Source organism: Engraulis encrasicolus, chromosome 12 (genome assembly GCF_034702125.1).
Source record: "Engraulis encrasicolus isolate BLACKSEA-1 chromosome 12, IST_EnEncr_1.0, whole genome shotgun sequence".
In the NCBI taxonomy this organism is placed as follows: Eukaryota; Metazoa; Chordata; class Actinopteri; order Clupeiformes; family Engraulidae; genus Engraulis; species Engraulis encrasicolus.
The window spans coordinates 4,411,344-4,436,446 of record NC_085868.1 but is presented as its reverse complement, the minus strand read 5'-3'; the positions used below and the strand labels follow the sequence as shown (position 1 = coordinate 4,436,446).

The window sequence follows — 25,103 nt, the reverse complement described above, 5'->3', positions numbered from 1 at the left end:
TCTCCTCAGCCTACCTGAGGAAAGCCTTTGAGAGGACAGGTGTAACAAATGCCTGCAGACAGAAAAAAGACTCTCCTGCAACTAAACATCAATAATTACAGTACTATGACCCGGCAACATTTGGGGGCCTTCGACGCAATATAGACATAGGGCCACTTTGGCTTCTTTCTATTGACCCAAACAGCCAAGCAACTGACAGGCGACTCAGCGCGAGTCCCCCAACTCAGGGTGTCCCCCATAATCAGTCCGGCGGGGGAACACTCACCAGGAACCATAATCATCCATAACAATCCACAATAAAAATAATCCTTAAGATCGTTTCACAACCATAAACCCATATTAAATAAAATGTACAACAATGGCCATAAGGCACAATAGTTTACATTACCATGGTTGGATAAATACCCCTACAAATGACAGAATTTTGTGGGGACAATTACTAAAATGAGGTCTGCTATAACCTTGATTAGGCTAGTTTTTTTCTGATCACTAGGCCTAAAGCTGATTTCTTTGTAACTTTGTCTGCTTTTGCGGAACTCTTCACACAAATTCAACCTCACACCAGATTAGCAAAACTAGATACATTGCAAAATGTAACACGATTTGCTTAAGTCTACACAATTGTAAAATGAAATGTTTTTGTACCAAATCGTTAACATACCCATCACACTGATAGCACACACTGCGCACACAAAGTAGCCTAGGCCCAAGTCAATTTGAGGAGGTTAGGGCTGTAGGAGTGTCCTCATCATTTGGAAATTGTGTGTAAAGGAGCGAGTTGTGTTCACAGTTATGCAAAACTGTGTTATAAATGGGAGTGTTGTAAATGGATTGTTCTGTACATTTGTGTGCGTCATAAACTTGCAAACTGAGTGCAAAGAAGTTTGGTTCTATTCGTTTGTTTGATTTGGTGATGTTTGTATCTGTGAGAGTAAGCCTATGGCAAAAACAGCCAAAGTTACAAAGGTTTTAGTGAACAGAAAAAACCTGTAATTTAAGTTTAATAAGGCTGACTTTACTGTATATTTACATCACATTACATGTCCTGGAGTGAACCCTGAAATTTGAGAATTGTAACATTACTATCTTTTGTCTAAAATGTTTGGATTGTTTTGGGCAAGGAAGTCTTTTGGAGGTCAAATGCAGTCTTTGAAAAAGGTCAATAGGCTACTCATAGTAGGCCTAATAATTGGGTACGGAGTTGGAACATTTAAGAAACACATAAGTAGGCTAATATCAGTCACCTACAGTTGTAAATCCATTTTAAACCAGTGCTACGGTAGGCCTAAGCAGCGTCTATTTCTGAACTTCTGAGGCCAGCCATCAAAAACATAAAAATGCCCAGGGCGTCAGTCAGACCACCAATGAAGACTAGAGATGGCTCTCGCTTGCAGCTGTGGTGATCAAGTGCTGCCCTCCACTGGTGGAAAATGGTATCCACATCAAGCATGAGGGGTAGCTAAATGGTCAAATTTCGTTACAAAAATTCAGTGAAATTAAATGAGTTGTAAACAGGGCGCTTAAGGAGGCCGCAGGGGATTGAAAGATGTACTAGATAGGTTCAAAAGAAAGGAGGTTGTGTGTGTGTGTGAGAGAGTCAGTTGAGTGTTAGTAAATTCTAAAGTGTCTTTATGTGAAGTTGAAACCACTCTAAAAAGCGTACATAGTATAGAAAGAACACATTTTCATAAACATTTGAATCCAAACTACACATGGGTGCATTTTAACTTTTTATGCACAAGATGTGTAGAGTTATCCAGCACGAGCAGTGAGGACACATCTTGTGTGTAATTACCGGCACATGAGTAAGAACAGAAACCATTTTTATCCAGTTCTTTATTGTATACAAAAATAAGGAGCAACCATCTTCACAGATCTATCCACACAGGAGACATGCTCTACCGTGCGAGTTGCCACATAAATACTTCAGATCAGCCCATAGTGTTAAGATTCGCTTGTTTGAATTTAGCTGCTTACTATCTTACATTCAATGTAATCTCACATCTCTGAAAAAAAAAACCAAACACACACACACACACAAAAACAAACAAGCAAGCATACACAAGAAGCTGATTATATTATTCACAAGGCAAAAACAAAATATAGAAATAAGGAACGTAACAAAATAAATATATAACGTTTTTTCTTTTGTCTTTAAATTAAGGGCGTTTGGGGAGAGATCTGAGGGTAGGGTAGAGGGTAGAGGGGGCACATTAGGCTATCGATTACTGTAGCTTGACTGTAGGACTGCATGCATTTCTTGTCATCAACAATCTGCTGTTCTGGCCATAGACAAATTGGGGTCTAGATGTCTGCATGTCCATGGTTCGGAATGCAAAAAAAAATGTCAACATAATGTCTGTATGGTTCTAGCACTCAGGGGATGCAAGGGATACCACGACTGGCTGTGGAGCAACACATGGAGTTACCGGTATATGGGTCAATGACGCTTTAGTAGTAGCAGGCGTCAGGGTGAGGAAACGACAGCTAATGCCACCATTGCATGGATTCTGTTTTCTTTATGGTTTATCAAAGAAGCATAGTCATTGCAATAAATGATCAAATTGAATTATGGTCATTATCTGTGGTTGTACCACCTGATGTATGAGCCAAAATAAAAACGAAACAAAACACGCCACTGACCCATACACTTACATCTGACCTTTTGTTTACTTTATACAGTCGGTAATGAGAACTTCAGGAGCAGCCTTACAGGCCGACATACGCACGCACGCACACACTTAAAACATAGACAGCTGACAGGCGCTGTTCAGGATGCCACACATATGTACTGTGTGTGGTGGACTGAGGGATGAGGAGATGATCAAGGCACTTCAGTCTACTCTAAAGGAACACATTACAGAATGGCATTACAATCACTTTGTCAACAAGACTCAAGTGTGTGCGTGCAACACTTGACACCACAAACAGCACTGATGGGCACCCATCTCAAACACAAGCACGCACACTCAAAGATACGGACAGATTTGGAACACAAAAGGTGAACTTGTCGACTCAACATGAGACTCTCAACTACGTTTCAAAAGAAAACATAAGTAAGAAGACACAAAAGTGATTTGTGTGCCTATTGGCCAACGTTTGATTTCGCTCATCAAATATCACAGACCCTGTCGAGGTTTTCTTTTCACACTTCTCAAAAAATACATTATGGAGGAAATTTCAGGACTTCAAGCAGCTGTGTAGATTGACTGTAGTACTGCAAGCAGCTATTGAGATTGACTGTAATAGGGCAACATCAAAATCAGCCATTCAGTCTCGATGTCTGGCACTGGTGGTGATTGAATCTGTAATATTGCCAATGTTAAATAGGCCAAACTTGTGGCTTCTTTGATGTAATATCAATCTAGGGTGCTAGCCCTGTGGCCAATACACTGTAATATTACTGTAGGAGGCTAAACCCGTGGTCATTTCACCTCTAATATATTGTAGTAGCACTACCACAGTAGTAGTACGGCCAATTACTGTATGTTACCACCTCTTTTAGTCTATTTTACACCTCTACAAAGACGATTTATACCTCTTAAGAAGTATCAGCATGTGCACGTACACCCCTAAAGAGATGCATGCCCCACTTAACCAATAAACACACACACACACACACACACACACACACACACACACACACACACACACACACACACACACACACACACACACACACACACACACACACACACACACACACACACACACACACACACACACACACACACACACACCTAGGAATAATGATGACCACAATGACCAGCTCTGTAACTAAAAAAAAAAATCTACTCGGTATAAACTCAATAACTCTTCCAGCTGTGCTTCTTCTTCTAGTGTTGTCTTGTATGAAATGAGTTATCATTTGGTTTAAAACAAACAAAACAAAACAAAAAACATACTGCCTACTTGTAGTTAACACAGAAGCTATTGTCTGCAGCCATAATGTTTCATAAAAAAGAAAGAGAAAGGAAGGGGTGGGGGTCGGGAAGAGGATGGGAAGAGGTTAAGTAAGTTGGTCCATGGTGTTCTGGGGGAGGGAACCAGGAGACTTCAATTAGTCTTTCACAGCAGCCGCTGGTTGAGGATTTCCCAGATCATCAACTTTCTGAAGAGAGGCATGTGGCACTAGAGGAAACCAGAAAGACCAGAGACAATGGATGAGGAGGAGATGCTTTGTAAATCCGCAATCAATATGATGCAAGGTTCTAAGCTGCAATCCTATGGAAGCCATGCCCCATCAGGAGACTACAAGACTATGAGAATGGGTTGATCCCATTTTGTTGAATTGGTGTCGTTTCACCTTGGTTTACCATATTGGAAATCTTTGGACAGTAGTTATGATGGCCAAACTGACTTCTGGCATAAATTATGTAATCAGTGTTTACACTGATCCATAAGAGAAGCACCAAATTTGAGTCAACAAACAATTGCAATGTGTGTATAGAAAATCAGTCAGTTTAACCCATATATGCCTTAAACACCTGCAAAAAACCTGGTAAATGCTCCAACATTTTTAATAATATATCCCCCGTCTCATAGGCCTGAAAGATGTGGTGTGCAACATCTGGTGCTAAGGCCAATTTTGCGCTATGCAGCATCTGGCATAAACGGGTTTAAGGCCAACACGTGCTGGAGGTTTTGCATTACAGTTTGTACATGTACCCCACAGTAATGTAATGTAATACAATACGCTGGTATACCTGTCTGAAGGTCAAGGGTCTTGAACGGGAGATGTAGTCCGCATATTTGCAGGCAAAGACTCCACAGTCACTCCCATTCTTCTGTTGAGGAATCTCCTACACACATAAACACACACATAGTTGTTCATATACTGTATATTTGGGTTTAATGCTCAGGAGGTTAGGATGGGGTCCCTGCAGAAAGAGGGCTTAACCCATTGTGTCCTGGAGACACACATACGCTGCATTCAGGTTCTTGAGGTTTGAGCTGTTCTATTAAAAATGTGGGTAAGTTAGAGCTGAATGAACACATTCTAACTCAAAACGAGGGTCCTAGCTTTTAAATGCAACTCATTTCATATTTATATGCGCTTCTGAGATATTTAGGATTTAATAGGCAGAGAGCACCCTTTCCCAAAAAGGGCTTAGGACAAAATAGGTTAAAGGGCAGTGCAACACTCAAATTCAAGGGGTACTGCAAGCAGCTGAGTTTCTTTTTGAAGCTTTGAGGATGCTTTGTTCCTTGAAACTAGGAGTTCTATCTGGACAGTAAAGGCACGAATAGACCAAGCATGACATGAGCGAGTCTAGCGACGGAAGTAATTGACTTTGTATTGAGTTGTGTGACAAAAGCGATTCGCGCGACAGTTTGTAGTTGAACTCCAGGCAATGTTAAGCAAATTAGCTATTATGTGGTTTGGTGACAGCCGCCAATGGGAATGTTGGAATGCTTGCAGTCTGATTTATACGGACATACTCTGACGCTTCTATCGCGCGCATCGCTCTTGCTACACAGTCTAGCAATTCTGTCACTTGACCTCGTCGCGGCCATTGTATTCGCCCGGTAAGGATTCTCGGTACTTCTACAATTTTACTAAAACATTATATAGCGCCTAATAGACCTTAATTCCTGCGAAATCCCACAGGTACTTGTGACATCGTAAGAAATCACAAATTTGCACAAAAAAAATCCAATCACAGATTTGATGGTACTTCACCCGTGTGTGGCCGGTACTTACTGAGGCCTTTAGACTACAGACGGTCCACTTGCTGAGGTCCAGATCTTTTCCTTTCTTGGCACTCATCTCCTCCTTCAGATACCTCCTGCAACACACATTAGATTATACACATGCATTAGCAGATAGCACATCACTAAGGCTATCAGGGGTGCGTTCCTCAAAAGTGTTGTTGCTAACCAAGTTAAGCAGCAGTTTCCCATTGGCAACCCACTAAGTCGCTATCTAGTTAGCGATGATGCTTTTGAGAGACCGGGTCTAGACCTGCAACTAGACATGATTTTAAGACAAATACAACACAGTGATTCACTTGTGCAGAGAGCAGGGGAACCCAGCACAGGCTGAAAGAACAGTGAGGGGGTACTGAGGAGGGAAAGATGACAAGAGATGATAAAACAGAATGTCTCAGAATGACGGTAAGAAAAACAGGAGGACGTGAAAGAAGAGGGGAGGATGGGGGGAAAAAATGACAAAAATGATGTACAGAAAAGAAAAGCTGATCTTACAGTACGAGGTTGCAGATGTCGTCGTGCCTCTGACCCATGGAGTCATATGACTTCACACTCTTCATCTTGAAGTCCACAACCTACAGAGAGGCAAAAACACACACAAAATAACAGTCACTGCCAAGTTGCGTCCATTCACACAACATTACCCACACGTTAAGTGACCGAAAAGAAAGCTAGAGATAAGTGATGTCAACCAGTTGGCATCCTCAGTGGGGTTTCCTGAAAGTGGTGTAGTGTTTGTGGGTGTATAAATAACTGGAAGTGACAAATGTGTGCCCCAGTGTGTGTGTGTGTGTGTGTGTGTGTGTGTGTGTGTGTGTGTGTGTGTGTGTGTGCGCGCGTGCGCATGCGTGCCTGCATAATTTACTCACCGCGAGTGACCAGTGCACGCCCAGGTGCAGGGGCACCAGGATGAGGTCAAAGGTGAAGAGGTCGACGGCCTTGGTCCACCTGCGCACGGCCGCGTGCCCCCCGCCCCGCAGCTTGGGGAAGAAGAAGGTGCTGAAGGAGTACACCCTCCTCAGCCCAGACGAGCTCGACACACCTGAGCTCCCCGGCGCCCCCTGTTGGCCCATGCTGCGACTCATCACCAGGTTCAGGTAGAAGTTGATCACCTGAGAGATGGATGGAGAGAAAAACATTTCAATCTTGCCTGTAAAAGTTCACCCGATGAAGGTCTAAGACAGAAACATTGTGAATTAAAGTTTGAGCGAAACGGTCACTGTTAAAATATAAAATATAAATATAATACAGGGTTCCCACTCTAATTCAGATATAAAATTCCATGATTTTCCATGACTTTCCAGACCCCAAAAACAGAATTTCCATGACCACTTCCGTAAAAAAAGACGTTCAAACGTTTTAAAAAGTGTAAAAACTGAAGATTATCTTCACCCCTCGAGACGACGCTGAGCCACCGCCAGAGTTCAGTGGGCTCATTGCCTTCTAGAATGTTGCACATTACAGTGCGAAACCAAACCGTCTGTGGCGAAGCGTTTGCCTTATTATCATAGACTGGCAATCGAGATTCGATCTGAAGTAACGCTGCCGAAGGTGTTGTGTGACTAGGAGGGCGCAGCCTGGCTAGCGAAGCGTTGTAGTATAATCAGTAAGAAACAATGTTATACACCAAACAAAAAGGTTTTTGCTTCTAAACACCTGTTAAGAAAATTCCATGATATTCCATGACTGTGCATTCAAAATTGTCAAATTCCATGACTTTCCATGACTGGAAAAACTTTTAGGAAATTCCATGATATTCCAGAAATTCCATGACCCGTGGGAACCCTGATAATAGTGAAGTACCTCATCATTTAGCCAGGAGCCCTCCTGCAGGGTGGCCAGGTCTCTCTGTGTGATGTGCAGCTTGAAGGCGCTGCTGAGGACCAGACTGGCGTCCCGCTGGGCCAGAGCTGCACACACTTCCTGATGCATCTCCTGATGAACAAACACAGCACACACAACAATTACACAACACAGCACAACACACAATCAAATATGCAGCACACACACTGACATAAATACCACCCCCCCCCCCCAAACACACACACACACAATACCTTGTGCTTTGGCCAGACAATATTTTCCATTTCTCCTGTTCTCTCTTGTGCTTATGGCCTCATGATGACATCGCGAAACGTCACCAACGACAGAACTTTAATTCAATATCTTGCAACGGCGCAATCAAAAGCTCATTCTCAATCTGGGTGTTGAATAGGGAAAAATTCCCCAGAAGTTGTTGTGGCTAGGCTGACAGTGGGGAAACGTCATTGTCTTCTCCACGGGGGTGGTGAGTTAGCGAAGCGCAAGGCCACAAGCACAAATTCGAGGGTGGGAGCTAGGCTAATGGAATGTACCCACATTCGTATGAATGCAGTGATGTCAGCAGACTGACCTTGGTGAGGCGGGGTAGCTCCTCCTCTGGCTGAGACACGGCTCGGCTCTGGGCCACAGCCGGTGTGGATGCGGACGAGGGCAGACATGGATCCCTGTCCTTCAGGTTGAGACGCGCCGCCACCTCTGCCGACAGGTCCACATCCAGCGGCTGCACAAGCAGACAGACACACACAATCAGAATGTTTAATTGTCATTCAATATGCATTTCTTAGACATGATCACAAATGGCCTTCTTGAGGAGACATGTTGATTAAAGCAAGCAGCCAGCAATGGCACTGGATAGAGAAGATCCTGTCCCTCACCTTAGGGTTCCATGCCGACTTCTCTTCCGCTCTCTTGCTTTTCAGGTCTCCAATTGGCTTACTCAGGCTTCCTTCAGCACTCCTGACCAATCAGAAGACAAACAGCACAGTCAGAGAAATGCCTAAATGTTCCTGCAACAAGTCCAGTAAAATTGTTTACAGTAAAAACCTAAAATTAAGTCAGGGAACACACATGCATACCAGACAAGACAAACACGTAAGTGGCTTTACCTGTCTTTAGGTTGCTTTGTATCCCTCCACACAGACTCCCTTGGGGTAGCTGGGGCAGGAGAAGAGATGCAGAGAGAGACAGAGATGGAGAGAGAAAGGTAAGAAGACTTAACATGCACACAAAACTGAAAAACGAGTGTGTCCACAATTTCCAAGGTCTCCTCTCATTTCCTCTCAGAGGTGGCCTGGGTGGTATAGGAAGAACATGGTTAAGTGATAAACCAGGCTTAGTTAACCTACAGGAAGAAGTAAACCTGCTAATAGAGGTACCGGCAATCATCATTTAGCATAAAAACGAGGTTCACAAGGCTAACTTAAGCTGCCGAACCAGCTTCTTGGCATACCCCCCAGGTCTCGACTCTGGAATGTTTGTGTGTGTGAAAGTGTGTGTGCATGCGCCCTGTCCTACCTCTTAGTGGGCCAAGTTTGGAGCTGCTCTTGTCCAGCGTTCTCCCCAGCACGGTCTGCTCCTGTCCATCCACAGTCACGGGAGCCCTACGGAGACAGGATACATGTTAACAAGAAAGATGACGCTCTTCTACTGTTCATTCCACAAAGAGTAGTGGACATTGTGGTGTTCACCCATATAGGAATGTAGTGAACATTAAAGAATAAAGAGCCAGTACATATCGTTCACCCTTTGACTTGAGCAGTAAAGGGAACACATCTCCATTTATTCCACTATCTAAACAGTGCCACCTGCTGGTACCGGAGTAAAAAAAAAAAGTAAACAAAACTGGGGTGCACTTCTTGAGACCATAGTTGCTAACTACTTTAGCTACTTTGCCGTTTGCGATGCAATTTCCCACTGACAACTACGCAAGTTGCTAACTGGCTAACAACGCTTTCGAGAAGTGCATCCCAGTATAGACATACATAGGATATAAACCATATATAGAGAGCACTAGATGTCACATTGAGCCTTTTGGCTGCCACTGTCTATGTTTTTCACACTTTCAGCAAAGATGATGTTTTACCACTGCCTACAGGATGCATTATGTATCTTCCTGTGGGCAATACAAGTGTGTGTAAGCACAGTGACCCTTTAGAAAAGATGGTAGTGATCAGAACTTCCATGTTGTTCTTCAAATTGGAATGAGTGCTCAATGGCATCTTGCGGCTGCATGGTTGTAAAACATAAGGTGGCGTTTAGTGTCAGGTAATGCTTACGTGAGAGGCTTGATCTGGGCGAAGGGGAGCGGTCTGCTCTTGCTGTACTTGTCTGACACCATCTCGACCAGCCTCAGGTACTGCTCTCGATCACTTTCCTTCAGGGCCTGAGGAAAAAAAAACACAGACTGTGAGTACAGGATATCAAACCTCCTCACACAAAGCGAAATACCAAATATTCTATTCAGGTACTGCTCCCAATCACTTTCCTTCAGGGCCTCAAACAGCAGAAAACAGACTTATTTAAAGAGCATTTTCTCCAATAAGAAATCAGACCAACTCCCCTATTCGAGATAGCCTACTGCTCAAGATCACCACCCTTCAACAACGGAATCCCAACACAACATAGTGTCGTCAATACAGAGCATTGTGATGAAGTGGTCCGCACACTGGGTATTAGCTCCAAAAATATAAACTTTATTTCATTTTTACATACGCCAACGTTTCAATCCAACAGAGGGATCTTCCTCAGGCATCTTCCTGCTTTGTGGATGTGTGCACCCCAACCTCCAAACGTCAATACAGAACATCTCATTTAAGAACACACACCACACGCCAAGACCAATTCTTCTACTCAGGTGCCCATCTTGGTCACTTTCCTTTGGAGCCTGAGAGACCAACACCGCCTGGTAAATGAAAGACCTCTAATCACACACCAATTATTCTATTGAAGTACTGCTCAAAGTCACTGTCCTTTAGGGACTGAGAACACACTGAACAGAACATGCTCTAATACAAAGTAATAAACCAGACCAGATGGAAATCACTCTATTCAGGTAGCGCCTACTGCTCTTTCCCCGTCAACACCTGAATCACAACACAGTCTTGTGAATGCAACTCCCTATACTGCCCTACAATATCAGAACGCAGTATCTTGAAAACGGTCGAAAATGGGTTTAGACCGGAAATTGGCTTTAAAATACCTTCTTTTTCTTGTGTTAAATTTTTTTGGTCGAACTTGGTCCCGTTCTCCGAAAAATATCGATAAAAACTGATTATACTGCGCTTTTTGGTTTTAGGAGGTTACGTCGTACTAGCCAAGAACGCAGTTGACACCGTGGTTTTGGTGTAGACAGTAATACCACAACAGAAAGCAGTATAATGATTTTTCAGCTAAAAAGTAATGAGAATGTTGTTTTTTTTTGTTTTTTTTCTTGTGTGCATAAATTTCCACCATAAAAAAGTATTATAAGGAAGTGTCATCACCACTTTACCTCCAACACAGTTGCGTGAAATTGTAGGGCAGTATACATTACACTACACTTAGCTGACACTTATCCGAATCGACTTCCAGGGTATTGGTTATGGTCCCTGGAGCAGTTTGTTACCTTGCTCAAGGGCACTGCCGCCATGGAGTGAGCTAGGGACCCGAACCAGCACAGCTGCTTTAATATCACAAATGCTACCAAAACGCTAACACAGTATATAAATATTCCATTCAGCCACTCCCTGTGATCACTCTCCTCCACCATCAGAAACACAACACAGACACTCTTTAAATACCGGACATTGCCTTGAAGAAAATAAGCAAGGACTCCATTTTCTTTTACTCCATCACTACACTCTAGTCAGGTACTATTTACAGACTGAAACACAACACAAACACCAGTTTGTGAGTCCAGGGAGTTACCCTTCACAGCATTTCTAATGGATTTGGGTTCTGTCATCCATCCATCCCTTTGGCCCAAGCCAGAGGAGAGAATGGTCTGACAGTGCAGAAGTATTTGTGAGTACAGGGAATAATAAACAATCTAAAACCACCACTTTCTTTATCCAGATTAATGGAAACAAAACAAAAAAGAGTAATGAGTTTATGTCACAATGCAAAAGTTAAACAAACTGGAAACACACACAACATTCTTTCCTTTTAGACCTATTATTTCTCTAATTCTGAGGCAGATATAATCCTCCATCATTGTCCTCACCTCCTCCACGGTGAGGCAGGGCTTGTGTGGGTGCGTGGGCAGGGGCAGGTCTGATGCCGCTGACCCCGCGGCCAGGGCAGGACGGGAGGGCAGAAGCGGCAGTGAGTGGCGCTGGTTCCGGCTGGGGTTCTGAGGGGCACCCCGAAACACCATGGGTCCACTACTGTGACGGGAGAGAGGAGAGATGCACTTAGAAGTACATTAAGGCTACAGCTACTACCATAAGGACTACCACGGAGTCACTAACATGATGGCAGATAGTAGAGGCACTTGTGAGAAAAACCTTCCACTACAGAAACATCCACTGCCGTAATGGGAGAAAAGAGAAACGTGTACTTGAAAGCTAACAGCTACAATGGGAGACACAATAGGTGCTCATGACTACATAAAAGGCAACCACTGCATATTAAACACCATGGGTCGATTAATGTGATGGGAAACACAAGAGAGGTGCATACGCTTTCATCAACCATAACCGGGCAAACACACTGGTGGCGACAAGAATAAGTGACACAGAATTGCTGGACAGTGTAGCAAGAGCGACACAAGGATTAGAAGCCACAACCCTGCCGTACAAGGCAAAGTGCAGTAACTACATATTTTGTAAAAATTGAGTTTAGACTGAAAATGGTCTTCTTGACAGCTCCCATATCTTGTGACAAAGCCTAGGCCTGTCACGATAACAATTTTTGCCAGACGATAACGATAATAAGAAATTATTGCGATAATCGATAATATTGTCTCTCTCGCCATTTTCAAACAATATAATGTGCAATAAAAAACACTGCTATGCAAGGTGCGGCCTCCTTCTTGAAACATTGAATGCAACATTTGGGCCAGCAGACTCAGAGGGTTAAATAATTAAGATTGACGCCTGCTCCAAGAACAAATGTGTCAAACAATATAATGACGTAAAAATGCAATAAAAATGTGACTACACCCCTTCACATTTTTAAAGCATCACGGCGGGGGATATACAGCCTATATGTTTTTAAATACATCCTCATGGAGCACAATAGGCTCTAAATAGGCTTTTTTGTATTTATTATTAAAGTTATATAGTCTTTCTTTAACATTTTCTGTTATTTATCTTTCTCAAGCACACTGAATGGCTTATAGGCCTATCCATGGTGTCATGTAAAATAACCTACTGGTGGGGTATTGTTAATTCACAAATTATTACTTTGACAGCTTATTTCAAACAAATGCACGTTGTTACTAGCTAATTGTCAGACAAAGCCCAAATCAGCCCTGTTAAAGGCATTTCAACATCAGCAAAAAGCAAAAGAGCATGAACAGAGTTCAACACAAGTTTCAGCGCTCTCTCTCTCTCTCTCTCTCTCTCTCTCTCTCTCTCTCTCTCTCTCTCTCTCTCCGATACCACCCTCGACTGGAACAAGTTGCAATTCTGCGCACTTTAAAGTCCTTTATGAACGCCCATACATTGATTGTTAAGAGTTATGAGTCGCCATGCCTCTGTTTCCCCTGTAGCGCGCTCAACCGTTCACATTCTCCTGGTGTGACAGATTTAAATCCACACATCTTATCACCATGATTTGCTTGCGGATTGCCTACTCATATTGTTAGGTCGAAATAAACAAGAAATATAGCGAAAATCACAAAAAGAACAGACAACGAACGTCGGGGTAGGAGCGCATTGAAATAATAGTGGAAACTCGGCGAGGTTTAAAATAACAGCCTCAGAGCAAGTTTGTCGCGACGGCACCACTATTTCATGTTTGCACAAACACGTCTTCGTCGTGGATATTGGGTTGCTGCGCATGTTTCAAAATGAACATTTGCCTCCGTGTTGGAGCTGTTCATTCCCCTCTCTGAGGGACGTTGCAGATGCGCTGACTGAGACTGGGAGAATATTGCGCTCCTAGTCTCTAGCGCTGATTCTTTGTCGAGGCTTATAAGCGACGCGCGGGAACACCAGCGTTCTATTTCAAAGACGCAAGTAGCCAGATCAATGCACTTTTTTCCAACCAGAACTGCACTGAAACTTAAAATTACACCAACATTTAAGCGTCATTGCGCCTATAACGCGCCATAGTCTTAGGCTACGGCTACGGTAGAGAAAGGGAGAGAGGGAAAACAAAACATCACGCAAATAACTTATCGTTACTTATCGGGGCCAGAAAAGTGATCGTTCTTGTAAAAAGTTATCGTCCGATTTATTGACTTATCGTATATCGTGACAGGCTTAACAAAGCCTTGTGATCCAAATTTGTCCAGTTTTAAAGATATTGCTATGTCAAATCTGCAGTAACTACAATATCCAACCTAATACCAAGCTCCACCTCATATCTGTTCAAAATCAAAGATGATTTGATGACATGGGGTATATTCCATTTTCCTAACTTATCATATGCTTGTGGCCTAGCGCTTCACTGACACTGACAATTCACTGGCGATTAGCCTTTGAATTGAGGTTTTGTTAACTACTGAATTAAACATCTGTCGTCAATGACAAATTGAGACGTCATCAGGAGACTTCAAGCACAAGGGAGGAGGGGAGTTAGGAGAATGGAAAGAGCCCATGGTACACAGTCAGCAGTGCTTCCTTACTCTGGCTTCCTGGTGAGAGTCAGGGGTCCCAGGCCTAGTGCAGACGAGCTCTTCTCTTGCCCGCCACTCCCTCCCTCTCTCACTTTATCTGAAAACAACAACACCCAAGTCAGCATTGCAACACATGGGCAGGACTCTGGCAATGACAAACATTAGGCAAGTAACATGTCTGGGCTAAGAGATTACAAACACAACTTGTCAAAAAAGGGAGAACAAAAGAGTAATTTATGTCAACACTAAGTACAACCTTCCCACAGTAAAAGTGATAAAACAAAGAATCCCATTCAGACTTTACAGTCCAAACACAGCAAAAGTGGTGAAAGATCGAACCCATCCACCTTCCAACTAACCATGCTCTGATCTGAAGGTTACATGCAACCAAAATGTGATAGTTTGATATGTCGCAGACACAATAACAAAGGATTTCTACATTCAGTTCGGAGTGCTTTGTTGATGCTCATCATGTTTGCTCCACTTTACAAGGTCGATTTCTTCTACACTGTTTGCCGCATGCAGTCTGTTCTTACAGTAATAGTTTTGACAAACTTACCCATTTTTACATTCCCATTCAGGATCCGCATGCTAAAGTTGGTGCTGGGAATCTCGTCTATCCCCGCTAGCACCACCGGCCGCAGCTAAAACACAGACATAAAATGTAGAGAAAACAAGCTAATGATGCTACATTCTCCTGGGGGAATTCCACGAAATTGGCTCAGTAGGAAACCAGGTTAAGTTAAAGGGACAGTTCAGTCAATTTCAACATGCAGTTGTATTGCTCACGCTACCCTTGACTTGTCAGTACCTGGTGATGCCACATTTTTCGGCTCAGCCCCTTCCGCAATTCTAATGGGGGCAGCGTTTGTTTACATTTTTAAAAAGTGAAACATAGGCCAACTCCAAATATTTTCCCAAAAGGTACTGCTGTTTGCTAGTTGTCTGCTGATGTTTTATAACGTTTTGGATGTTTTTGGGAATAAATAAAAATGTTTTTTTGAAATGTAAACAAAGAGCTGCCCCCATTACAATGACCAGGATCTCGGAAACGGCTGAAGAAGAAGAAAAAAAAAATCTCAGGCACTGACAAGTCCAGGGTAGTGTGAGCATTACAACTGCATGTTGAAATTGACCAAACTGTCCCTTTAAAATTGAGGTTATGGTAAATCATCTAATACAAGAGCATGGAGTCCTCATTTTCTTAACTAATTGACACCTGTGGGCCATCAATTACCAGGTTTACCACATCCTCTAGGTTAACATAGCCAGGTTCAACTAAGCATCTCTAAGCTGTCTGTCTATGAGCTGCCAAGGCACTTTTAGACACTAGCAGAGGTTCGCAATGAATTGGAGTTTAATTGGGAACATTTTCAAGAGTCATGCACATTTAGGTGACCAGAATCATCCCACTCTGTGGCATTGGTGAACTGTAGAACACTTTATCTTAGTTAGTTACCAGATTGAGAATCTAGTCTACCATCTATACTACTATTCTACAAGCTTTCTCTCTCGCTACAGGGATGCCCTCAGTTGTCAATGGGCGTCATGGCCAGCCATGGCTCGATGGTCAGAGCGCTGGTCTTTAGATCAGAAGAATGCAGGTTCAAATCCCACTCTTAGGCCCTTCATCCATGGCTGAAATGCCCTTGAGGAAGACACCTAACCCACATTGCTCCAGGGCCTATAACCAATACCCTGTAGCTAAATAACTAAGCTACACTGGCTAAAAGCATCAGCTAAATAATGTAATGCATGGTGTCCTACCGGGGCTCTCTTGTGGAGCGGCTTGTCATGTTGCAGGTTGGGTTTGCGGTTCTGCAGTCGGAGAAAGCCAGCAACTCCTGCGAGAGTCTTCTTCACAGTGCTCAATATCACATCTGACACAGACAAGGGTAACAACAAACAAGTCAGGTCGGCCTTACGTTTAAAGTCATGAAGAAACACTTTGCGTGAAAGCTAAGCCAAACTTGTGTTACCATAACGTGACCAGGTTAACTGATTCAAGCACCGAACTAAAAGAACATACATTGACAGTGAAGAAGGCAAAATCAAAAACCCATTCAGAAGGTAGCTCACCTCTCTTGGGTCTCTTGATTTCCACTGGTTCCACTGTGGCCTCGGGAGAGTGGACACTGCAACAATATCATGACAACCATCATCACAGACCATGACAGATACAATGAATGTTTATTTGCAGTTCACCGTGCGCGCTGTTTATACATTTCTAAGTGTTGAAAAGCTTACGTTAGTTGACACGAGTTGGTTAAAATTAGACTACACATAACCAGTTAGGTTTAGAGTTATTTTGAGCAACAGGGTGGTAGGTTTACTCTTCCCCATTCATAAAAGGCAAGATGATATGTATGCTAACGACATACTTCGAAAGGTTGTCGTTCACTAGGTATGCTACGCAACTGATCAGATAGAAATGTCACATAGTCACAGTAAACAAAGACCCTCTTGCGAAACTAGCTTGATGTCCTCAACTGTAAAACACAACCAATGAGCTTACAACAGGATCAAACACGACCACTTAAACCGTTCAAACATGGGTTATAGGGCAGATGTTATTTTAGGCATCTAGCTTCCAACGGCTTGTCAAGTTTTACCTTGGAAACTAATTGGCCCAACTGGCTCGCTAGTTAGCAAGCGGGCTAGTAGAACTGACGTTCCAATGGACTTGCCGACATGCTACCAGCTAGCACACCTGACGCACAATGGACCACTGCTAACCAAGCTTTGGAATGAAGTCTATCCACAAAATGAAAGGATCCCAACCAGTCACTCAACCCGGACCCACAACACAAACCTTTCATAATTGCGTTTCGCTGGCCTGTTGTTGCAGTTCTCCTGTCTCTGGTGGTCCGCAGTCCCCGCGGTTTCTGATTCACCGCCGTTCCAAGGCCAGTTCTTTGATTTACCCCCAGAAAATGGCACGAAGAGCGATGAGATTCCGTCAACTATCCATTCATACATCCCAGACAACCAGAGATGAATGAACTCCCTGTCGTTTGTCAGTGCCAGGTCTATGCGTGGCCAGAGACACCGCTTAACCTAGCACAAAAAATGAACTACGACACGCCAACGTGAGCTTCAGTGGGCTAACTGCTAGCCTAATTCTACTGTGTTACGTCAGAGGCTAGCTGAAGGCGCGCGCGTGCTAGTTCCGTGTGTAAAATATCCCCTGTCGTTTGCGGTACAACTATGCGCACCCCGATTGGTTGGTGAGGACATGCCCTCAGACAACCCCAGAGACGTGCGGTCAGGGTAGGCAGGGTAGGCAGTGCCTACCCTGGGATAAATGTCTTAAAAATAAAAACTAACACGTGTTTAAAAAAATATTCTTCAGAGTTCACATAGGCCGCCTACACAACAATAACATTGATTCAGCATAAATTATGAGCTGTTTAAAGTACAGTATACACAGGACAACGATCAAAAACCTAAGTAATCGCACGAAGCAAAGCGCTCAGGCTTGGGCAGGTTGCCGTGGCAACGCGCAGTCCCGGCTGGTAGCAGAGACAGGCTGAAAGCAGAGCTTTCGAATGCCAGCCAGGCAGCCCGGTAAGGCTCGCTTTTCCTCTGCCTACCCTGCCTTCAATGCTGTCAATGTAGAAGTTTGCGCATGCGTATTAAGTTGTCACATAGCTTGTCAATGGGACCAAAAGCAGAGCCTTTACTCTGTGGCGGGAGTATGTGAGCCAATCACAGCGCCCAAAATGAAAAATTGTTACAATTCAGGTAGTAGCCAATTTCTGCCCTACAGGCAGCTATGATAGCAACAACTAGCAAGGCAAGGCTTGTTCAAATCTCTAGCCGTATCGGAAAGAAAACATGGCAGTCTTTGGCTTTTTGTCTTTATTATTTTAAAAAATGCCGAGAAGTAGCAAGAAAGACGGTTCAAGTGACAGACAGCTGAGCCGTTTGCAATCGCTGCATTGTGGAAATATTCAACATCAGATGGGTAGCAGCTTCAAGTAGTTTGCACTGGGACAAAATGTCTTCATCATGTCAACCACCCCGGGCTTTTAATGGAACTAGCTTGCATGAAAAACACAGCCTACTTGTGATTCTGCTTTAAGGTAAGATTCATCTAATTATTATGCTGCGGGTAGCCTTTTAACATGAACATGCTCAAGTTTTTTCGTGGTGCCTTTTGTTGTCACCGTTTGTCAGGGTGTTGACATTGAAGATTGGTTGTGCGGTGGTGGACATGAATAGACCATGTGTGTTATTATGGACGCGAGATTGTTTTTTGAGCGTACGACATGACTCCATTTCCCTAATTTATTATGATGATGACTACGCAATGCGTGAGTTGTGTGGAGCCTGTTAGCAAGTGCAGCTGCGTTCTTTTGAAGTGCGCGGTGTGCGAGTCGAGATCAACGTGGAACAGGACGATTGACTGGGGATGGTTTCTCGGAGTGCTTCCGCACTCACAAATTGACTTTATTTGAAACACCTTGCACAACCGTAGCTGAAGTGTTTGAGAATACTATCACGCACAAGAATGAGTCTCAGAAGTGGTTTCGTTGGTTTACTCGATACTGTCTGAATGCACGGGTCATGTTTGCAAGCAACCCGCCCCCTTGCCTACTTTCCTTCTTGTCTGTGTGTGTTTGATTATCAGCACAAAACGCGGCAGTGAGGCAGGAGCTGTTACCTAGGTTGGTTTATTGCTAAATGTAAATCGTTTCCCCCTCATATGCTATGGTGTGATTCACAGTTGGTGAACTAGACATTTTATCTTCAAAAGTAGGCTACACTGTGCCACCCTCCATCCATGTGAAACGCCCTGGCATTTGCAACAGAATAAACAGAAGAGCAACAAAATCAACTGCTAAAGCCAAAAGTTAAAGCTTTCCCCCCAAAATGTTGTAGCTTTCTAAATTATTATTGTAAAATGTAGGCCTACAGGTCCTTAAAGGTGTACAAAGTATGGGTCCTGGAGCTAATTTGGCAATTTGGCAAAACAAATAAGTGTAGCTGGCCTTTTCAAGAAATTGAAATTATGTTTTCACTTATTGTTTCAGATTTAGGTCTACTGACAATGTCCAAATGTCTAAATAGTGTAGCCTATTTACTTATTTAGTTATTAGAGCTGTGGTGGTTAAGCACTGATGGCATCTTATAGCCTACTTTATATTTACAGTATTTAGAGAAACATAGGCCTACTAATTTGTTGCACATTAAAGACCATATCAGCATATTTATGTGAATAGGCCTATTTGCCTATTCAAACCATACCTTGTGGCATAAGGCCCCCCTCTCTCTCTCTCTCTCACACACACACACACACACACACACACACACACACACACACACACACACACACACACACACACACACACACACACGTTACATTTCAGATCTGCATGAAAGGGGACTATTTGTTCAAAGTTTTTAGTCTTTTGTAAAAGTTTTTAGCTGATAGTGACTCTCCAGATTTGGTTAAAATGCAGGAAATTGCATCTAAGAAATACATTTTTTTCTGGGGAGGACCGAACCCACCGTTAATATATATATATATATATATATATATATATATATATATATATAAATAGATATATATTCTATATTTACTGCCTACCCTACCATACCCTTCACTGCACGTCACTGGACAACCCCGAACATAGACAGGCCTTATTTGGTTGCTGCACTGCATTTTTGTGAAAGAAAGAAAGAAAGAAAGAAAGAAAGAAAGAAAGAAAGAAAGAAAGAAAGAAAGATAAATATTTAGAATTTTTTTTTTTTTTTTTTTTTTTTTAACTTTTTTCACCATCAAAATGAATTTATGGTGTCTCAAATTGGGATAAATAATCAATTAGTTGTTCAGTGGTGTTTAAAGGGGTATGCCACTATTTTGGGGCTTAATACAGTTAAAATCGTTGGCTGGGGTTTATAAAGGTGGTAAAGTGTCTTATTTTTCATGTTAAGCGTTGTCTTGCTTTAAGACAAGTTAAAAGAGGGAATATGTCGCTAAGCTAGTGAAAATCAATGGATCCGTGTAGCATACACGGATACATTGACTTTCACTAGCTTAGCGACATTCTCCCTCTTTTAACTTGTCTTACAGCCATACAACGGCTTACATGAAAAACAAGACACTTTACCACCTTTATAAACCCTGGCCAACGATTTTAACTGTATTAAGCCCCAAAATAGTGGCATACCCCTTTAAGGCAATAGCTCTTTACAACCTGAATAGCTCTTGTGATGAATAGCTCGGCTACTGCAGTTCGCGCACTTCAAGATTCAACATTCAAGATATATTTTAGGCCCATTATATAGGTGAATAATATATACACACCTATAAAATACCCTAGGTATCATAGGTTTAAAATAGCCTTACAACAGAATACAATTCTGAAAGGTGTGTGTGTGTGTGTGTGTGTGTGTGTGTGTGTGTGTGTGTGTGTGTGTGTGTGTGTGTGTGTGTGTGTGTGTGTGTGTGTGTGTGTGTGTGAAAAAGAGGAGGGGAGAGAGCCCTGTTGTCTCCAGCCTGAGGTCAATCATTGCTTGGTGAAAGAAACTACTTCAGAGTCTGGTGGTGCGAGCTATAAAGCTTCTTTACAGTTTGCCAGATGGAAATAGCTCAAATAGTGGGAACATTCAAGATTTGTTTGTCTTCCTAATGCTTCCTCCCTCAAATAACTAGTAGGTCACAGTCGCATATGATCTGTTGTACGCACAACTCCTCTCTCGAGTGCTTTTCTGTTGGTGTGTGTGTGTGTGTGTGTGTGTGTGTGTGTGTGTGTGTGTGTGTGTGTGTGTGTGTGTGTGTGTGTGTGTGTGTGTGTGTTCATCTGCATGTGATGTGTCAACAGGCCTCAGCACACAAAGGCCTGGCAATTTCTCTTTTGACCACATGATGGCAACCATGAGCTCCTAATAGATGACTGGTGCCAGAGACACTCAGTCGAAGGAACTTTAATCTAAAAGTTGTTTAGAAGAAAGAAATAGGCTACACAACCTGAGTTATTGACTGTTAGTAAAATACACCTTAATTATTGACCCTTAAAGGGACAGTTTGGTCAATTTCAACATGCAGTTGTATTGCTCACGCTACCCTTGACTTGTCAGTACCTGGTGATGCCACATTTTTCGGCTCAGCCCTTTCCGAGATATGAGCAATTCTAATGGGGGCAGCGTTTGTTTACATTTTTAAAAAATGAAACATAGGCCAACTCCAAATATTTTCCCAAAAGGTACTGCTGTTTGCTAGTTGTCTGCTGATGTTTTATATCCTTTTGGATGTTTTTGGGAATAAATAAAAATGTTTTTTTGAAATGTAAACAAAGAGCTGCCCCCATTACAATGACCAGGATCTCGGAAACGGCTGAAGAAGAAGAAAAAAAAATCTCAGGCACTGACAAGTCCAGGGTAGTGTGAGCATTACAACTGCATGTTGAAATTGACCAAACTGTCCCTTTAACAGCCTGAAATAGTTTTTGCCTGCCATGCCTTTAATTTACGGAATAGGGTGAATAATGCTTTAAATGCAACTTTAGAAATGTCTTGTATTATCACTTTATTTGGCTATATATTTCAGAAGCATGGAAGTGATTCCATTTATCTTTTTTCTCTATATAGGGTATTCAGTATTGTGTGAGAAATACTGTAGTGTTCAAGAAAAAACTGTTTCCAACTTCCAACTACTTGGGGCCATGGGAAGGTGAGCCTGGTCTGAGAGGGGCATCTCTGCATAGGCTTATATGGGCATTTGTGTTTGTGATATAATTGTGGTACCCTAATGAATAAATAGATTTCAAATCCATAGAAGAGGTTGGTGTAGAGTGGGACTAGGGTTTTTATAAACAGATTACTTTTGTCCACCACATAGCCTATGTTCAAAAGGAATCTTCAGATATTCAAAATGTTAACCATGGATTTTATTTCTGATAGACAACATTGACATTTCTTATATTACTATTGTATTTCAGAGCAGACACATGGCGACTACTGATTCATGACAGCTGGTTCAATGCAGATATATTCATACTGATCATGACTGCATTTAGGCAGGTGAGGTTTATGACTAATGAAGTGCGTGTGTCTGTGTGTGTGTGTGTGCGTGTGTGTGTGGTGTGTGTGCGCGCGCGCGCTATCTCTCTCTCTCACTCACACACACACGCACGCACGGACGCACCACACACACACACACACACACACACACACACACACACACACACACACACACACACACACACAGGGGCGTGCACAGACATTTTGGGGGGCAGGTGCTTGAGGACGGATGGGGGGTATGTGGAACTTCCAGCTGGCTCACTATTATAGGCTATATTGTCACATGTCAAACATTTGTATGATACTGTCAACATGGACCATACATTGTAACGAAAAAGCTTTCTTAAAGTAGAACTCAAATGAATATTCATCTATCATTTGTGATTTGAGATGTTGAGATGACAAAATGAATGTAATATGGCCACGCATGTGATGCTACAGTATGTAGAGATTACTATCCATCAGTCATGACTGAAAGCCCAAAAGCGTAATTCTGAATGCAGAATTCACCAAACAGTAGGTAGGCCTACAGACACTTAAGCACATAAGCAACTCATGAACTCAAATAATTGGAAAGATAATTACAGTGCCTTGAGAAAGTTTGGGCACCCTTTTGGAAAATATTACATTGGTTAATTTCTCGTTGAGCTTTTAAAGAAGCAACTTCATTTTAACATATGCTAAATTGTAGGAAAAGAGAAACATTTCAACAGTGGAAGAATTTTAATAGGTGTAGCGGAAGGGCCTTGGCCCGCTTTGATTCAAAACAAATTCAAAACAAATATCTGCGTTGTGATTGATCTGCCAGACTCTGTGTTCAAAAGGTTCGACAGATCTGAGGCCAGACCCAGCACTCGCAGCAGAAATATTTAGGCATCCAGCGGGTGGCGCTGGTTTGCTAGGCTAAATAGGCAACACAGTTTCAATGAGCAGCATATATATAAACTTTATTACAGGGTCAAGGGGCGCAGGAGACAATACAGTACACAGACCAAATAAAAAAATTAAATAAAATACATCACACATTCATATATCGTCGCTGTCCAAAGAAAACCACTTATCTCCACTATTATTTTTAGTTTTTTATATTCGTTCTTCATTCATTACAAAATATAAATCAGCACTACTGATCAGTCTCCAGGAGTATATATGTAAGATTAAGCTTGGCAATTTGTTTGTTTGGAAACTTAAATATATACACTATGTAAACATCTAGGTCATTTATTTGTTATTTATAACTGACATTTTGCGTTTGCCAAAAACGCACTGGACACGTAGAATAACCCGTATGAATTTACAAACCAAGTTGATCAAGGCAGTTATTTTGTATACAAGGCCAGGCCATTTTGCTTTATTAATCTGGCAATGTCAAAAACGAAGTGTGTTCATTGTATTATTACTAATAATGATTGTAATAATTTCAAAAATACAAACGAGAGAGACACATGGACATGTATGAATACAAATTCAAGTAAACAGTAGCTTGAATGTGCAGACATAGTATAGTCCTTTCAAGGCAAGACAATGTGCTCTTTAACACACATCACTGTACAATCAAATAGGCTATGTTTGTGCCGTCTAGGCAGAGGCAGCAAATAGTTTTCAGTTTATATTCTTAAGCCGGAAAAACAACACTCACTGGCTCGTTGACAAATTGTCCTGAAAAGCAGAGACGTGCGTTTCAGATATTAGTCAGGCAGTCTTGATGTCCACCTGTGTCTCTGCAGAGAGTTACTGTTGATGAGGAACATGGACATCATGGATAAAACCCTCAGTCCGGTTTGTACACAACTCCACACGGACCGTAGACAATTACTACTTGCTTATCTCTGGAATGATTTTGTTTTTACAGCTTATGGGTACAACTTGTCAGGAAAGCTGGAAAGTCGAGTAGCAGTCGGCTGCGGACTGTAGCAAGTTGGACGTCCCTAGGGACGTTCCAAGCGGCCATATTCGGACGTCCAAATCACAGGTCCTACAGAATACAGTCTCTGATTCAGTAATAGTATTACAACGCGACCAACATTCTATTATACTCCGCTTAGGGTAGGCTACTATTAGTGCAATTAATATTAATCACATATCACAACAGTCATGTCGAGTAGGCCTATCCTAAAGTTTTATTGCATAAACACCATGTCAGTATTCAGCTTTTAATGCATTGTGCAACGTGAAAGTATATTAAACAATTCGAATATGAAAATTAACGGAATGTGAAAACACGCCGCTAGCAAAGTTCAAAGGCCTCTGCTTTTACCACACAATTTGAATATGAACATGAAAAGGAACGAAAATCAGTCTTGCATGCAGTTCGTTGAACTGCTAATAAAGTTTAGAAATAATAAATACATTATTTATCTTCCGGTAGCTTGCTGAATTCCTCAAACCTTTACAGTTTAAACCTTTCGTTTAGGCCTACGGTTTACGTATCGTGCGTAGCCTAATTAATATGGATGAGGCGAGTTACTTGGACGTGTGGTGTGACCTAATCAGCTTGTTTGATGGACGTCCCTAGGAACGTCCAACTGGATTCATGTTGCAGCGAACTGTACTTGGGAAAGTCTGCAAAATGAAGAAGTGAGTCCCATGTAGGCTATATTGTGAACTCACAGTATGCCGACATTGGTAGTACAAAGTTCATAGAACAAAAAAATGGTCGGCTAACAGTGTTGGGAGTAACTCGTTACAAAAGTAACTAATTACTGTAATGCATTACCTTTTTGAGTAACGCAGTAATGTAACTGATTACAGGGGAAAAAATCGGTAATATGTCCTCGTT

The 25,103-nt window shown here is 42.3% G+C and overlaps 1 protein-coding gene across 1 annotated transcript; it reads right to left on the bottom strand.

Moving 5' to 3' along the window:
* Positions 1-1,818: 1,818 nt before the first annotated feature.
* On the bottom strand, positions 1,819-17,428 carry senp2 (SUMO specific peptidase 2). Its single transcript, XM_063211518.1, has 17 exons — positions 17,109-17,428; positions 16,376-16,431; positions 16,064-16,176; positions 14,856-14,940; positions 14,306-14,393; positions 11,735-11,897; positions 9,810-9,916; positions 9,049-9,134; positions 8,640-8,688; positions 8,409-8,490; positions 8,105-8,254; positions 7,516-7,647; positions 6,582-6,824; positions 6,208-6,287; positions 5,705-5,789; positions 4,707-4,802; positions 1,819-4,131 (listed from the first exon to the last, which is right to left on the bottom strand). Exons 1-17 carry the CDS (start codon positions 17,273-17,275, stop codon positions 4,069-4,071), a joined length of 1,845 nt encoding a protein of 614 aa, XP_063067588.1. The 5' UTR covers positions 17,276-17,428; the 3' UTR covers positions 1,819-4,068.
* Positions 17,429-25,103: the final 7,675 nt, after the last annotated feature.

Bases quoted from the DNA above. Each gene is read 5' to 3' on its own strand.
- senp2 (XM_063211518.1), bottom strand. From the start codon at position 17,275: ATGTATGAATGGATAGTTGACGGAATCTCATCGCTCTTCGTGCCATTT. The intron at 14,394-14,855 runs GTAAGTTTGTCA...TGTTGTTTTCAG, and splicing joins GAATGGGAATGTAAAAATGG to ATAAAGTGAGAGAGGGAGGG. The intron at 8,491-8,639 runs GTAAAGCCACTT...CTGATTGGTCAG, and splicing joins ACAAAGCAACCTAAAGACAG to GAGTGCTGAAGGAAGCCTGA.